Below are 15,013 nucleotides of genomic sequence, written 5' to 3'. Positions count from 1 at the left end.
TCCAGCAATACAACCAAGGAATGGCTGAAAAAGAAGATTCGTGTTCTGGACTGGCCCAGTCAAAGTCCTGACCTAAATCCCATTGAAATGCTGTGGCGGGACCTGAAGCGAGCAGTTCATGCCAGACGCCCATCAAACCTCTCTCAACTGACTGCGTTCTGCAAGGAAGAATGGGCAAAAATCCCCCAAAGTAGATGTGAGAGGCTGATTAGTCACTACAGAAACCGTTTGGTTGAGGTAATCTTTGCAAAAGGAGGTGCAATATCCTATTAACTGAAGGGGTTCACATACTTTTGCACACATGATATCTGAGTTTTTCTTAAATCAACCACTTTTGTTAAATAAAGAATGACAATATAACTATTTCTTTTGTTTCAGTCCATTATTTGGAATGTCAGTATTGTGGATTTGGGTATAACTTAACATTTAATAAGGTTATTTTAGTTTTTTTTACAAAAAATCTGACCATCGCTGTGGGGTTCACAAACTTTCGAGCAGCACTGTATATGTAGAACACAATTCGGGTCATAAAACGGTCACAAAGGTCATACAAGTCTTTTTCTCCATTCACTACTGTAGCTGTGTTTGTAGCGGCTGTCGGCCGCAGTCAGGTATGATTGTTTTTTTTATCTAGCGGCATGAGTTGAACATGATATTTACTCTCGGTCCATTCCTCATTTCATCCCAAAGACCACGCTGACTGTGTTTTACTTCCGTTTTACCTGGTATAATTCAATAATCGGAATTTGGATGTTTGTGAATCGTTCTTGAATCTTCCACGGCCGAATTGCGACTAGTCTAAGAATCGGAAATTTCGCACGCCTCTACATATGACATACTTCTGTTAAAATAGCTAAAGAAATAAAATTTGTTAAACAGCAATTGAAAACTGTTCGTTTTCCTTCAGAGGTTTTAACTTTCGTCGTCTGCCATCTTGCCTTACCGATATCTAGCCATAATCACCTTGCATTTGTTTCGGTGCGTTCCAAAGTCATGGTAGAGGCTATCTCGGGCTTTTCCGTAATCCGCCGGAAACTTCCGAAAGAGATAATCGAATATTTATTTACCCATGGTGCATTGCAGTATTTACATCGAACATGGCGGATGGTTGCAATATGGAGCGTGAGGACAGTGGCCTATACTACGAAGCCGGTTTTCTGGTTTAGCAGGGTAACTTCGAGAGTAACTTCATCACGTGCGACCTAAGTTCGCAGCAAAGCAAGACTACGAAAGGTGGATATGTTGGAACCAAGAAGTGTTGCCATGGCAACACACACCAAAACTGGTCGTCTCAGAGTTAGATCTTGCTTAACCCCAGAATCCTAATTAACCACGCTATATTTAAACAGCACTCCTCCGTGGACGTGACCTCCTGACAATGACAGCGTACCTGGACGACCCATACGACATTGGCACGCGGATTGTGAGGGGCTCTCTTCGGAGGGCATGGGTTTTTGGAGACCGCCAGCGGCGTACCCGGAAGATGTTCTCCATGAAAGATATAGATTTTCAGCTGAGGGAATTCTTTACCTGTGCCAACTGATCGAGGCGGACGTCACTAATGTAACCCGCCGAAGTCAGGCCCTCACAACTGCGCAGATTGTGTGCCTGTCCGTGCGCTCTTTCGCCAGGGACAATATATGCATTCCATCGGTGATGCTGAATATCTGCGTAAGAACACTGTATGCCGTGCAATACGGAGTTGGGTATGGAAACGCTTCACATTGATTGTTGAAACCGCTGAATGTAAACGAATGCGGAGCTTTGCTCTCATACAAGATATTTAACGAACTTTTCCAGCGTTATTTCGTTGTGTAAATGCTTTTATAATAATCATAGAAATACAGTGGGGCAAATAAGTATTTAGTCAACCACTAATTGTGCAAGTTCTCCCACTTGAAAATATTAGAGACGCCTGTAATTGTCAACATGATTAAGCCTCAACCATGAGAGACAAAATGTGGGGGAAAAAAAGGAAAATCACATTGTTTGATTTTTTTAAAGAATTTATTTGCAAATCATGGTGGAAAATACTGTAAGTATTTGGTCAATACCAAAAGTTCATCTCAATACTTTGTTATGTACCCATTGTTGGCAATAATGGAGGGCAAACGTTTTCTGTAACTCTTCACAAGCTTTTCACACACTGTTGCTGGTATTTTGGCCCATTCCCCCATGCAGATCTCCTCTAGAGCAGTGATGTTTTGGAGCTGTCGTTGGGCAACATGGACTTTCAACTCCCTCCGCAGATTTTCTATGGGGTTGAGACCTGGAGACTGGCTAGGCCACTCCAGGACCTTGAAATGCTTCTCACGAAGCCACTCCTTTGTTGCACTGGCAGTGTGTTTGGGATCATTGCCATGCTGAAAGACCCAGCCACATCTCATCTTCAATGCCCTTGCTGATGGAAGGAGATTTTCACTCAAAATCTCTCGATACATGGCCCCATTCATTCTTTCCTTTACACAGATCAGTCCTCCTGGTCCCTTTGCAGAAAAACGGCACCAAAGCATGATGTTTCCACCCTCATGCTTCACAGGGGGTATGGTGCAATTCAGTATTCTTTTTCCTCCAAACAAGAAAACCTGTGTTTCTACCAAAAAGTTCTATTTCTGACCATAACACATTCTCCCAGTCCTCTTCTGGATCATCTATCGAACCGCAGACGGGGCTGGACGTGTACTTTGTTCAGCAGGGGGGGCACGTCTGGCAGTGCAGGATTTGAGCCCCTGGCAGCGCATTGTGTTACTGATATTAGCCTTTGTTACTGTGGTCCCAGCTCTCTGTAGGTCATTCACTAGGTCCCCCCGTGTGCTTCTGGGATTTTTGCTCCCCGTTCTTGTTATCATTTTGACGCCACGGGGTGAGGAGGGAGATGAAAGTCCGTGTTGCCCAACGACAGCCCCAAAACATCACTGCTCTCGAGGAGATCTGCATGGAGAAATGGGGCAAAATACCAGCAACAGTGTGTGAAAAGCTTGTGAAGAGTTACAGAAAGCGTTTGGCCTCTGTTATTGCAAACAAACGGTACATAACAAAGTATTGAGATGAACTTTTGGTATAGACCAAATATCTATTTTCCACCATGATTTGCAAATAAATTATTTAAAAATCAAACAATGTGATTTTCTGTTTTTTTTTCCACATTCTGTCTCTCATGGTTGAGGTTTACCCATGTTGACAATAACAGGCCTCTCTAATATTTTCAAGTGGGAGAACTTGCACAATTAGTGGTTGACTAAATACTTATTTGCCCCACTCTATGTAGACTATTTAAACATTGAGAAAACGTTTTTTTCTGCCAACTCGAAGAGATGAAAATAAATGTCAAATCCACTGATAGGACAGACGCACAAATATAAAAGATATAAATGTTTATTGAATATGCATCTTACAGTCTTGTTGCTTTAATTTATTCAACAACGCATAGCATCCCCGCATTTCCTTCTTTTCCTGAGTCCTCACAAATATAACATAAAATTTTGGGGGGTTGGAGGGGGTTCGGGCTCGGGCCGGCAAATCAAGTTAATTGATCGGGTTTGGGTCGGGTCTGGCTGGATTTTTTAGGCCCACACTAAAAAAAGGACATACGTATTTTTACAGTCAATGGGACTAAACATACAATCATCCTGCTTCATGTGGTGATGTGTGATAAATTATTTCTTACAGTTAACGTACCAAATCTTATTTTATTGTCCTGACAGCAGGCTTTATTTCTTTTCATGGACATAAGTAAACTGGCATATTGACACATTCACAAATGACACAATCTGTAAATTCGCTGCCAACAGACCCGTCGCGCTCTACTCGCTGAAGCGGTGTTGGATTTTGCGGTGAGGGTGGATTTTAATTCCTCATAACTCCGCATGATCATCGCGCATTCCTCCTCCATGAAGTAAGGTGCCCGTGCCATCGTCACAAGTAGTGTTTGACTTTAGTCTCCGTCCCCTTTTATGTGAACGCACGGTAACTCTGACTGGGTTGACACAGGTTCGACTAATCAACCTCATAATCAGCGTCGTACCACCGATTGACCACAAACTAGACAACCAGGTTTTGTCAACTCCGGTTACCCGCTGGTAAACTGGATTACTTCTGGGGAGGTTGAACTCCGTTCGTTGTATAGGCCACTGGAGTAAAACTCTAAAAGACATTAAAAACAGGCAGCAAACAAACATATTCACGTTTTTAAGAAACAATCGAAAAAGTCTGCGGAGTGTAGTGACAATTCATTACAGCAAACTGCTGTTAATGATTCGAATTTAGTGGAAAATGGGAATGATTCGAAAGCAGAAGAAATTTTGGATAGTGAAACGTTGCCGCCACCTGAGAAACGCAGGAAAACTGACAATATGGATTATATTGATGAAGAAAACGAACCTATTACGAACGTTGGTGATAATGACTATGGTGATACGAAAAAATATGATCACCTCTTTCAGAAAGAGTGGCTGAAGAAATACACGTGGCTAAGGTATGACGCAAGTAAAAACCTCATGTTTTGCAATCTGCATATCGCAAAACAAAAGAAATAAAATGACGAGTGGATGCAACAACTGGCGAACTAGTACACTTACGAGGCATATAAACCACAGGTGAGTAAAACGTTAATTAGGTATGTGACTCGATGTATAACACAAATCAAATTTTGTTCCGAGATTCGTATATTGTGTTGAAATATCAATAATTATTATTTTGATCACATTATTAGAATATTCCAAACTATATTTTAACAAGGTAAAATTATAAAAATTATTATTAATTATTTATTAATAATAATATATTAATTATTAATAATATTAATATAAATAATAATTAATAAAGTTAATAAAAATAATAAATAAACAATATTAATAATATATAATAATTCATATTAATATATTAAAAATATAAGTGTCTTCTCTGTAATACCGTAGAATATCAAAATAGCACAGGATTGATTGTGTAGTAACTAAACAAAATTGAAAATTTGTTTATGTATGAATGAATTCTTCGACTTGAATTAAAATTGTTTGTTGATATATTAGAAAAATAGATTTTACTCAAATAATGGTTTTTCATTTGCAATTTAGAAATATCATGCACCAACTAGATATTGCAATTTCGGGAGAAATTACACCTGGGTCTTTCCTCAGTGGAGATACAGATCTTAGCCCCACTCAGGTGTAGCAATAGAATGGACAATAATGCCAGTCATTGGCATTAAACAAAGTAAACGCCATTACAGATGATTGGGAGAATTGGACGTCCATGGCCGTCAATGGCGGCACCCTTCATAAGCGTCAATGGAATTGGGGAAGTTTGGGGGACACGTCCTATTGATATCTGGTCACTTTTTGTTGATTTGGGGAAAAAAAAAATTTCCCATTGAAAATGAATGGGAAAAATTTTGGACGTCCATGGACGTCAATGGTATCAACTTACAAAGGTGTCAATGGAATCCAAGTACATTGGCATCAATAGAATGAAAAAACATTATTAAATGCCATTAGAAATGAATGAGAAATTTGGACGTCCATGGCCGTCAATGGCGGCGCCCTTCATAAGCGTCAATGGAATGGAATTGGAGAATTTTGGGGGACACGTCCTATTGATATCTGGTCGTTTTTTGTTGATTTGGGGAAAAAGAAAAAATTCCCATTGAAAATGAATGGGAAAAATTTTGGACGTCCATGGACGTCAATGGTATCAACTTACATAAGCGTCAATGCAATCCAAGTACATTGGCATCAATAGAATGAAAAACCATGATTAAATGCCATTAGAAATGAATGGGAAATTTGGACGTCCATGGACGTCAATGGCATCACCCTCCATAAGCGGCAATGCAATCGGGGACATTTGGGGGACACGTCCTATTGATATCCTAGTCATTTTCTGTTGATTTGGGGAAAAAAAAAATTCCAATTGAAAATGAATGGGAAAACTTTTGGACGTCCATGGACGTCAATGGTATCAATTTACATAAGCGTCAATGGAATACAAGTACATTGGCATCAATCGAATGAACAAACATGAAGAAAATCCATTGGAAAAAAATGGGAAAAAATTTGGACGTCCATGGACGCCAATGGCATCCCCCTCCATAAGCAGCAATGCAATCGGGGACATTTGGGGGACACGTCCTATTGATATCTAGTCATTTTCTGTTGATTTGGAGGGGAAAAAAATTCCCATTGAAAATGAATGGGAAAATTTTTGGACGCCCATGGACGTCAATGGTATCAATTTACATAAGCGTCAATGGAATCCAAGTACATTGGCATCAATAGAATGAACAAACATAAAGAAATGCCATTGGAAATGAATGGGAAGTTTGGACGTCCATGGACGTCAATGGCATCACCCTCCATAAGCGGCAATGCAATCGGGGACATTTGGGGGACACATCCTATTGATATCTGGTCATTTTCTGTTGATTTGGGGAAATTTAGTTTTTTCCTCATTGAAAATGAATGGGAAACATTTTGGACGTCCATGACCCTCAATGGCATCGACATCCATAAAGTCAATTGAATCCAAGTACATTGGCATCAATAGATTCGACATGCATGGCCATCAATGGCATCAATGCAATGTAAAAAATTCAATTGGAAATCCCATTGTAAGTGAATGGGAAATGTTCTCATTAGAAATGAATGGGACAGTTTTTGGCAAAAGTTCCGGGGGACCGTAATTTTTTATCAGAATTCTGTATACAACTTTTATTCCCCTCACCGTCACGGAATTTTTGATGCCCAAATTATGTGATTTGGTCAAAAATTTAAGGACTAAATACATTTTGAAACTTTTCTTTGTTTCCCAATAAAAATGAATGGGCCAGTTTTTGGCAAATTGCCAGGAAACCGTACATTTTATCAAAAAATTTACCGCTGTCATTTTTATGCCCCTCGCCATCCCGGAATTTTTGATGCCCATCTTGTGTGTTTTCGTCAAAAATTGACTGACTAGTAACAGTTTGAAACTTGTCTTTTTTTCCCATTAAAAATGAATGGGCAGGTTTTTGGCAAATTTCCGGGGAACCGTATATTTTTTCCAAATTGTATTAATAACCTTTATTCCCCTACCTGTCCTGGAATTTTTGATGCCCTAATTGTGTGATTTGGTGAAAAATTGTAGGACTAGATACATTTTGAAACTTTTTTTTCTCATTAAAAATGAATGGGCAAGTTTTTGTCAAATTTCTGGGGAACCGTAAATTTTTTCCAAATTCTGTATACAACTTTTATGCCCCTCACCGTCCCGGAATTTTTGATGCCCAAATTATGCGATTAAGTCAAAAATTGTAGGACAAGTAGCGTTTTGAAAATTGCTTTTTTTTTCGGAAAATTGCCGTTTACGGGCAAACGGAAAATTTTTGGGGGACTTTTGAAAAAGTCCCTGCGTCGCGCGAAAATTCCGGATGTGTCGATACTTGAATGGTGCCGCTCGGTCAAGCGGTTCGGGCTGCGCAGCTCGCCGAAGGATTCCCATTCCAAAAAACAAACTGAATAACATACCTCAACGGCTTCCATACGCGTTTGCGTACCGATGGCTGACCACTGTATTTGCAGCGGACACGAGAAAATCACTTCTCAAAATGTCAAAGAGGCAGGCCCCACTGAGTAATTATTTCCGTGGTCCCCCACCCCCATTAAAAGAAAGACAGATGACAGAGACGTCACCGGAGCTACCGAAAAAAAGGACTTTTGCTGAAAATTGGCTGCAGGAGGTACCATGGCTAGAAGGAAATGATGCTCGCACGGAAATGTGGTACAAAATTTGCCGTGAGAATCCCAATGTCGCTGATAAGAGCAGCGTATTTTATGTAGGGTCAAAGAATTTCAGCCATCCAAACTTTGAAAAGCACGAAAAAACAGAGCATGTGGCAATTATGCAAACTATCGATGTTAGACAGCACCCCACTCACCCTATGGAGAAGTGGCGAAATAAAGTTAATGAAGAACATCGCCATGCGCTTACAAACGTGTTTTTGCTCGCATTTCACAAAGTTAAACATGCACATTCAATGAGCTCTTATGAGGAGGACATCCCACTTTTACAAAGGCTTGGAGTTAAAGGGCATTATGTGGCTCCCACATTATTTTGAATTAGTAGTGCTTTTATGTTTATTTCTTTACATTTCACTTCAAAGTAATGGTAATTTTGTTGTGCCAGTTGATGTTAATCAAGCATTAATTGTTAATATAATTAAATAAAGGTAATTGGCTCTAAGTAAAGCTTGTCATAATTTTATCGCATCAGGCGGGTCGGCTCCCAAGCTCAATGAGGACCAAGTCACATCTCTAGGTCCTCCTCTGAGAACCTGGGCAAAAAAAATATGTGCACCCGTCTATAGTTGTAGTCGCCTCACACTGATGATGATAATGAAGGTCATGAGAAAGCTCACGGTGACAACAATACATTCTGGAGAAAAACATTTTCCCTGCTCAGTTTGTGGTCAAAGATTCACTCAAATTGGAATGATAAAAACACATTTTAAAAACTCTTCAAAATGTGAGCACATAGGTAGGGATGCAACAAAAGTCAATTTTTTCATTGAAACGTTCGATTATGCCGTCTTCGATTCAATACGCAAAAACGTTCGATCCAAATGGAAAAAGTGCTCCCACAATGTATTTACCGAACTTTTCCTGGTGAGCTCTCGCTAAAATGCCCGGGCCGCAGCCAAACCTTTGCGCCCTGCCTTGAAAAGCTCAGATAAAATGCTCCTCCCCGCAAGTATATGGAGGTGGATTTGTGTCTTTTTTTTATTCAATCAATAAAAAAAAGTTGCTTTTCAATCCAAAATAAGTCACTTGGATTTAAAAAAAATATATATATATTTTTTTCAATCAAAGAAAAAACATGGGTGCAAAAATAAATTTGAGACTCAAAAAAGGCTTTTAAACAAAATTTTGCTTTGAAAAAAAGTTTTTTGATTGAAGATTTTTTTTATTGAAGTAATGTACCATATTGGCCCGAATATAAGACGACCCCCTAAGTTTGCATTTTGTGCAGTAGGTAACGAGGAATCCAAACTTTTAACAGCACGTCTGCCGCACGCGCGCACGCACGTGCACGCGAGGCGATAAATCGCAGCGGAAAAATTACCGCCTTCATTTTTATTTATCGCGCTTTAAATGGAATTATTGCATATTGCGACAGGCATACTTTGAGGCTCACAATTCTAGCTAATAAATAGGTGTTCAATACTTATTTGCAGCAGTATAATACAAATAAATTGTTAAACAATCGTACACTGAGATTTCTGGGTTGTATTTTCTCACAGTGGACAATTACCTACCATGAAAATTTCAAACCTTACCATCATTTCTAAGTTGGAGAACTTGCAAAATCGCAGGATGTTCAAATATTTATTGTCCTCACTCTTAAGTATAATTTGTTTTTTAATCAAACAGTTTAGCATGATTACTTAAACAACTCATGGTGCTGGTCTCATTGTTTCTCGCGAGATTTCACGCAAGCATCACTAAACCAGGGGGCTGTTGACGCTATGAAATTTGAAACTTGACTCTGCAGGTGTTTTGCTCCATGTTTTTATTGCAAGAATTAAAAAGTTGGTCTCAAGTTTAATTTTAAAACAGTATTAAAAAAGTCTTGAATTTAACTTGGCTTGAACTGTAGGAAACACCGAATGGACAATAGAGCCCTACAGCTTCGAGCCGGAATTGGAATGGACAATCGAACCCTACAGCTTCGAGCCGGAATCTGACCCCGAAGCTGAAGAAAGTATTGAGTTCGAGGAGGACAGACTTTCGCAAGATGCTATTGAATGGTACGTAAATGGGGCTTGTTGCCCCCCCCCCCCTCCTTTTTCTCCTCGGACATCAGGCCCCCCACATGGTGTCCACCGGAAATACGATTAGCTAGCAGTAGCACTACTATATTCACAGTTAGTGTGGGCATTGCATGTATTTCTTGTTGTCTGTTCTTCTCTTGTCTCTCTCTCCTTTTCTACAGGGTGACCCAAAACAAAGTTTACACTGCCATAATACAACTTAAATGCCATGTTTATTCAGTTTAGAATTAGAATTGAATCACAAATTATACATTATTGTAAAGAACATGTACAGTACACTCTATTTTTCAACGTGTCCTACCTTAAGTGTCACAACAGCCTCCAGGAGCCTGCGGAACGCTTGACAGGTCTTCTTTATGTAGGATGCTGTCATCTTTTCCCAAGATCTAACAATGGACCTCTCCAAGGCTGCCACAGAAGTTTGTGGCTTCTTACAGGCACTGTCCTCCACAGTTGCCCATATGCTATAATCCAGGGGATTGAGATCTGGACTCTGGGGTGGCCACATATCACCTTGTCAATCAACTATTTAGTCCGCACAGATCGTCACTTCCAGACCCAGGTTTTTGTGAGGCTGTTCCAGTATCTTTCAGCTTCTTTTTAACTTTGTAGACTGCACATCTGGATATTCTCAGATTTGCTGCAATCTCAGTAGGTGTCAGACCGGCACGCAGCAATTCAGGTACAGCTAAAGTTTTCTTCATTTTCAGCAGAAGCACAGGAATTGTAGAGACGAGAGATTACCAGCTGCATTGAGTGACCTTAATGTATCACTTAACCATGACAACCTATTTAGATATGTTTCAATGGCTTTTAAACAAGCAGTCAACTGAGTGTAAACTTTTTTTTGGGTCACCCTGTATTTTCCGTTCTATCCCACCATAACATCTTGCTGCTTGCAGCTTTCTCCTAATATACGAAACTCAATGAATAATCATCACAGTGGGAGTACATCATACCAGGCCCGGATCTAGGTTTACCCACCAGAGTGAGCACTAAGAAATCTTGAGGGGGCACTCCCAATGCAGGCTTTTTTTTACCCTCTGTATTTCTCCGGACTTGGGACTGGCACAAGTAGGACACTGGATTGTGTCCCGTTGAGGCTGCATTAATTTTTGGGGGGTTTAATTGTTTGGTTTTTTTTCATTCATCTATCTACTTATTCTTGCAATCGGCATAATGTCACGATGACGTCATCTCGCATGGCAACGTGTCGCCATTTTGAGATGGGGGCACGCACAGGTAAACATCCGTAGACAAACGTCTGAAATTCATATATTTCAGCTGTGTTTTTTAAACATATTATTATCACGAGTCACTGCCAACAGACGCGAGGAGGCGATACAACTTAAAATGAGCCTGTATTGGCCTGCAAATCTGCCCATACAAAGTCACAGCTGATAGCTGGATAAACAATCCAAAGGAATTGCCTGCAGTGAAGTTCGGAAACATCTACAACTACCTCATAAAGTCACCCTGTAAGTTGACCTTCATCAATTACGTGGAACATGTACTGTGTGGAACTAAAAACTGGTAGTATATACGGAGTGATTATTTCTGCCGTAACCGGTAATTTGCCTCCAAGCGTTATTTAGCCGTGAACACGTCACGGCAAAATAACCAATTCCCACCAGGCCAATTATATTTGACCGATTGACCGATCAGAGCAGTTCACGGCAAAAGAAAAATAACGGTTTGCGAGTCATCGGTTACGGTAGTAATAACCACTGGCTAGTCTATTGAATCCTAGCAAAAAAATTGATTAAAGTTTACTCACCAGTAATATAATGTCGGCTGCAAACGTAATTGTGCCTTGATTTAGGTTCCCACTGGCGAGAATGGTCCACGGAACGTCTTCTTTTACTGTTCCTCGATTGATTGCTTTCAGCCATTTGCTTGTCCTTTTCTTCTCACGAGGAAGAATGAAGAACTTCAAATGCGGCTCCGAACTCTTCCTTGTGTTACAACCCACAACACGGCAACTTTTAGTCATTCCAACGGGGGGGAAAAAAGACCGCAAATAAGACAAAAGTTCAATGCGTTTGTACTACAATGCACAACAGAGCAACTGCTTGTGACTCGTATTTTGCCCCCATTTCAATATGGCGACGCTTTGTTGTGGCTGGTGACGTCATTAATGCCCGGATGTCCGACTGCGAGAATGTGTTTGGAGGAGAGAGAAGAAGCGCGCGGATAACAAACGAGGTTGGAAAAACAGCTTGTTTTGGTGATTGCTTGTTCGACGTGTGTGAGGATTTGGGGGTCGGTGACAATGTTGCCGGCTGAATGTAACTGACCTAATCCTCTGGTCAGAGAAGATGCAGCAACTTCAGTTGGTTTGATGAAATTTAACTAGTTTTTTTCCATCCTTTGAGCCGTTTGAATGCATTTGGACATTAATTTGAAAGTGTGTGGTTTGTGTATCTAAAAGAAATAAGGAAAAACTTCAATAAACTTATTATAGTGAAATAACATGTACAATTCACAATAAAATGATTTGAATGAATTCCAGCCTAAAATGAACTAGGCGTTATACAAAAAATGACCACTAGATCTCCGCATTGGACAAGCAATGAACCATCAATAATAAATGGCAATTCCCACAAACAAGAGGGCCGCTATAGACCCCAATCACGTGACGTCAAAACTCCGCCCCCCTGACTGGTGCTGCCATATTGTCCGTCAGCTCATCGTGTTTACATATTACCGCTACGTACATTCCTCCTATTAATGCGTGTTTTTCTGCTTGTCTGAGGAATCACCGCCTAGTAAACGAATCCAAAAACCTTCCTAACAATCGTTAACATTGATTAATCAAAATGGTGAAGGCATGTGTGGCGGTTGGTTGCAGTAACAGAGAAGATAAATGGTCATTTTAGTAGTTGCTGTGTGCCCATTGCTAATAGGGCAAATCTCTAAAGCAGCACGGTTTGTGTATCTCAGTCCATGATGCGTTTGTGTCGACAGCCGTTAGACAGCGGCGAAAACATCAATATGATGCCAACACGATCGCAGACATCATCAGACGGAGACTACGAAGCTCGTCGCCACGGTCGCGCAGCAAGAAGGTGAGCGCTACAACAGGTGTTGTGCCGAAAAATAGCCGCCCTGAGTGAAATGTCTCCCCTGACGGGAGCGCCCACACGGAAACGACTTTCTTGTACCGTGAATATGTATTATTTTACTCTGCTTGAACTAATAAATGTCATACCTGTGTGATTGTCATTGGGATATGGTCGTGAAAACCTGTAGACTAATACATTTCTGTTCAAAGATGGTTATGTGGCCCAGTCCACGATTTCTTACTAAGATACAGTACTAATATTTTGAATAATTTAATTCTTTAAAACTGATCTTACAGTCATAAATCCATTACTGTAATGCGTCCATGAAAACATTTGATGTTTTCACGTCAATAAAGCGTTATAAATAAGCACTCCCGTCAGGGGGGGACATTTCAGCAGGGCAGCTATTTTTCGGCACACACCGGCCCGTCGTCGAACCGCCGATCAGGTTTCATTTTACAATCGTGACAACTGTGACGCTCAGCTTCCCAAATGTTGGTTTATATACGGGCCGGTGCCAATTTTGCGTACCCAACTCCTCATCGTGAGATTAACTGGAGTATGACTGGATATTGTGTGGTCTCAGGACGAGCTCTGATGCACGGGACCGAATGGGAGGAAACATCGATTTGGGCATCAAATATGGATCTGGCGACTGGGTCGACCAAAGCTTTTACAAATGACGGCTTTTATGCAACTCATCTAATGAGTTTACAGCGTCTGAAAGCACTGGGGCTTCCATAATTTGCAAGTGAATCCACCTTTAGAAACTACGATCATTGACAATACGGACACACAATGACGGACAATATGGCGACACAATACAGCGATCAAGTGATTTTGTGATGTTGGCGATTGGGGTCTATAGCTGCAAGTTATGCACTCGGTAGCTAAATGAATCAGAAAACTACAATCACAACAAACAGCGATCTCAAATCTGAACATTGAATGGGATTAATTTCGAAATGTACCTTAGCGATCCAATACAGTGCAACTTGTACATGTACTATCACACTCTAGGCGCTACGTTAGCAATAGAATGCTACGTTAGCAGTGGGATGCTACGAGCGGAGCTAACGTGCTACGAACTACAAATAATAATAAAGAGTAGTGATACAAGCACAAGCATCACATGTATGATTGCAGTATACGTGGAGAACATTATAACTTACTTATCGGCCGAGGACAAACTTTTTTTCCTCAACCGCGGTCTTTTTAGAATACTCTGCGCATGTGCAGCAACGCAGTTGTCCCAAAGCGAGGCAGTTCGCTGTCCAGCCCTTACAGCACGGAATTCACAACAGCGTGGTTGCGGCCAACAGTAACCGTTAATCGTGCAATAAAAAAGTAGGTGAGACCAACTCTCCGTGCGTTCTCTATATCCAGTGCGACGCTACAATAGATATTCCTGACATTTTTATTGGGTGGGCACGACTCACGTCTGGGTGGGCCGTGCCCACCCCGGCCCCCCCATTCATCCGGCCCCGCATCATACTCCCATGTGATAAATTAAAACTGTTCAGACCAATAAGACACTCAAATTCCCATTCTCCGTGTCAAGCAGCTGAACAGGACAGGTTAAAAAAAATTGTACCTAAATGTCACCATATAAAATGTGTTCCTTTATTTGGCTAGCATATTTATTTGGCTAGCTTTCGGTCTGTCATCTTCTTCCATTTCATTTGTTGTTGTGAGTGAGCGTATGAGTCTCTACAAGTCATTAAATAGACTGAATCTCTTTTACAGGTGCAGATGTCAGAAGTGTGTGAAGATGCCAACAGAGCCTGAAAATGTCTGCTGCATTGAGATAAATGAGGTACGATATTGTAATAAATAATGTTGATGTAAAATCTACACAATAACATGAGGTTGAACTAAAATGACTTATTCCCAGGTGAAAAAAAGAATGCAAGAGCTCCCAGTCCCCCCTATGTGTATGACTGATCATCCTGGCTTTGAGCCAGTCTGCTTGAATGTTTTTTCTTTGCAAAATGTCTGCAATATATTCAATGCAGATTATGGACGACTAAAGCTACAGGGACTAGAACAGTAAGTGTATTGCCTTTATTACTGCATAATATTGTCTTTACAACTACGACTAAAGCTACAGGGACTAGCACAGTAAGTGTATTGCCTTTATTACTGC

General features: G+C 40.7%; 1 protein-coding gene across 2 annotated transcripts in view; it reads left to right on the top strand.

Annotated features, from left to right (window-relative positions):
* LOC130906042 (uncharacterized) overlaps positions 1–15,013 on the top strand; it is an 81,199-nt gene that overhangs the window by 61,366 nt on the left and 4,820 nt on the right. For both annotated transcript variants that reach the window (XM_057819925.1, XM_057819926.1), the window contains exons 4-6: positions 9,628–9,778; positions 14,614–14,683; positions 14,762–14,916. In XM_057819925.1, the coding sequence (XP_057675908.1) occupies positions 9,628–9,778; positions 14,614–14,683; positions 14,762–14,916 (376 nt within the window). The remainder of the gene's footprint in view (positions 1–9,627; positions 9,779–14,613; positions 14,684–14,761; positions 14,917–15,013) is intronic.

The sequence above is a fragment of the Corythoichthys intestinalis genome, chromosome 17 (assembly GCF_030265065.1).
Source record: "Corythoichthys intestinalis isolate RoL2023-P3 chromosome 17, ASM3026506v1, whole genome shotgun sequence".
Taxonomy (NCBI): Eukaryota; Metazoa; Chordata; class Actinopteri; order Syngnathiformes; family Syngnathidae; genus Corythoichthys; species Corythoichthys intestinalis.
The sequence above is the reverse complement of the archived record's forward strand: the minus strand, read 5'-3'. Positions and strand labels throughout refer to the sequence as shown.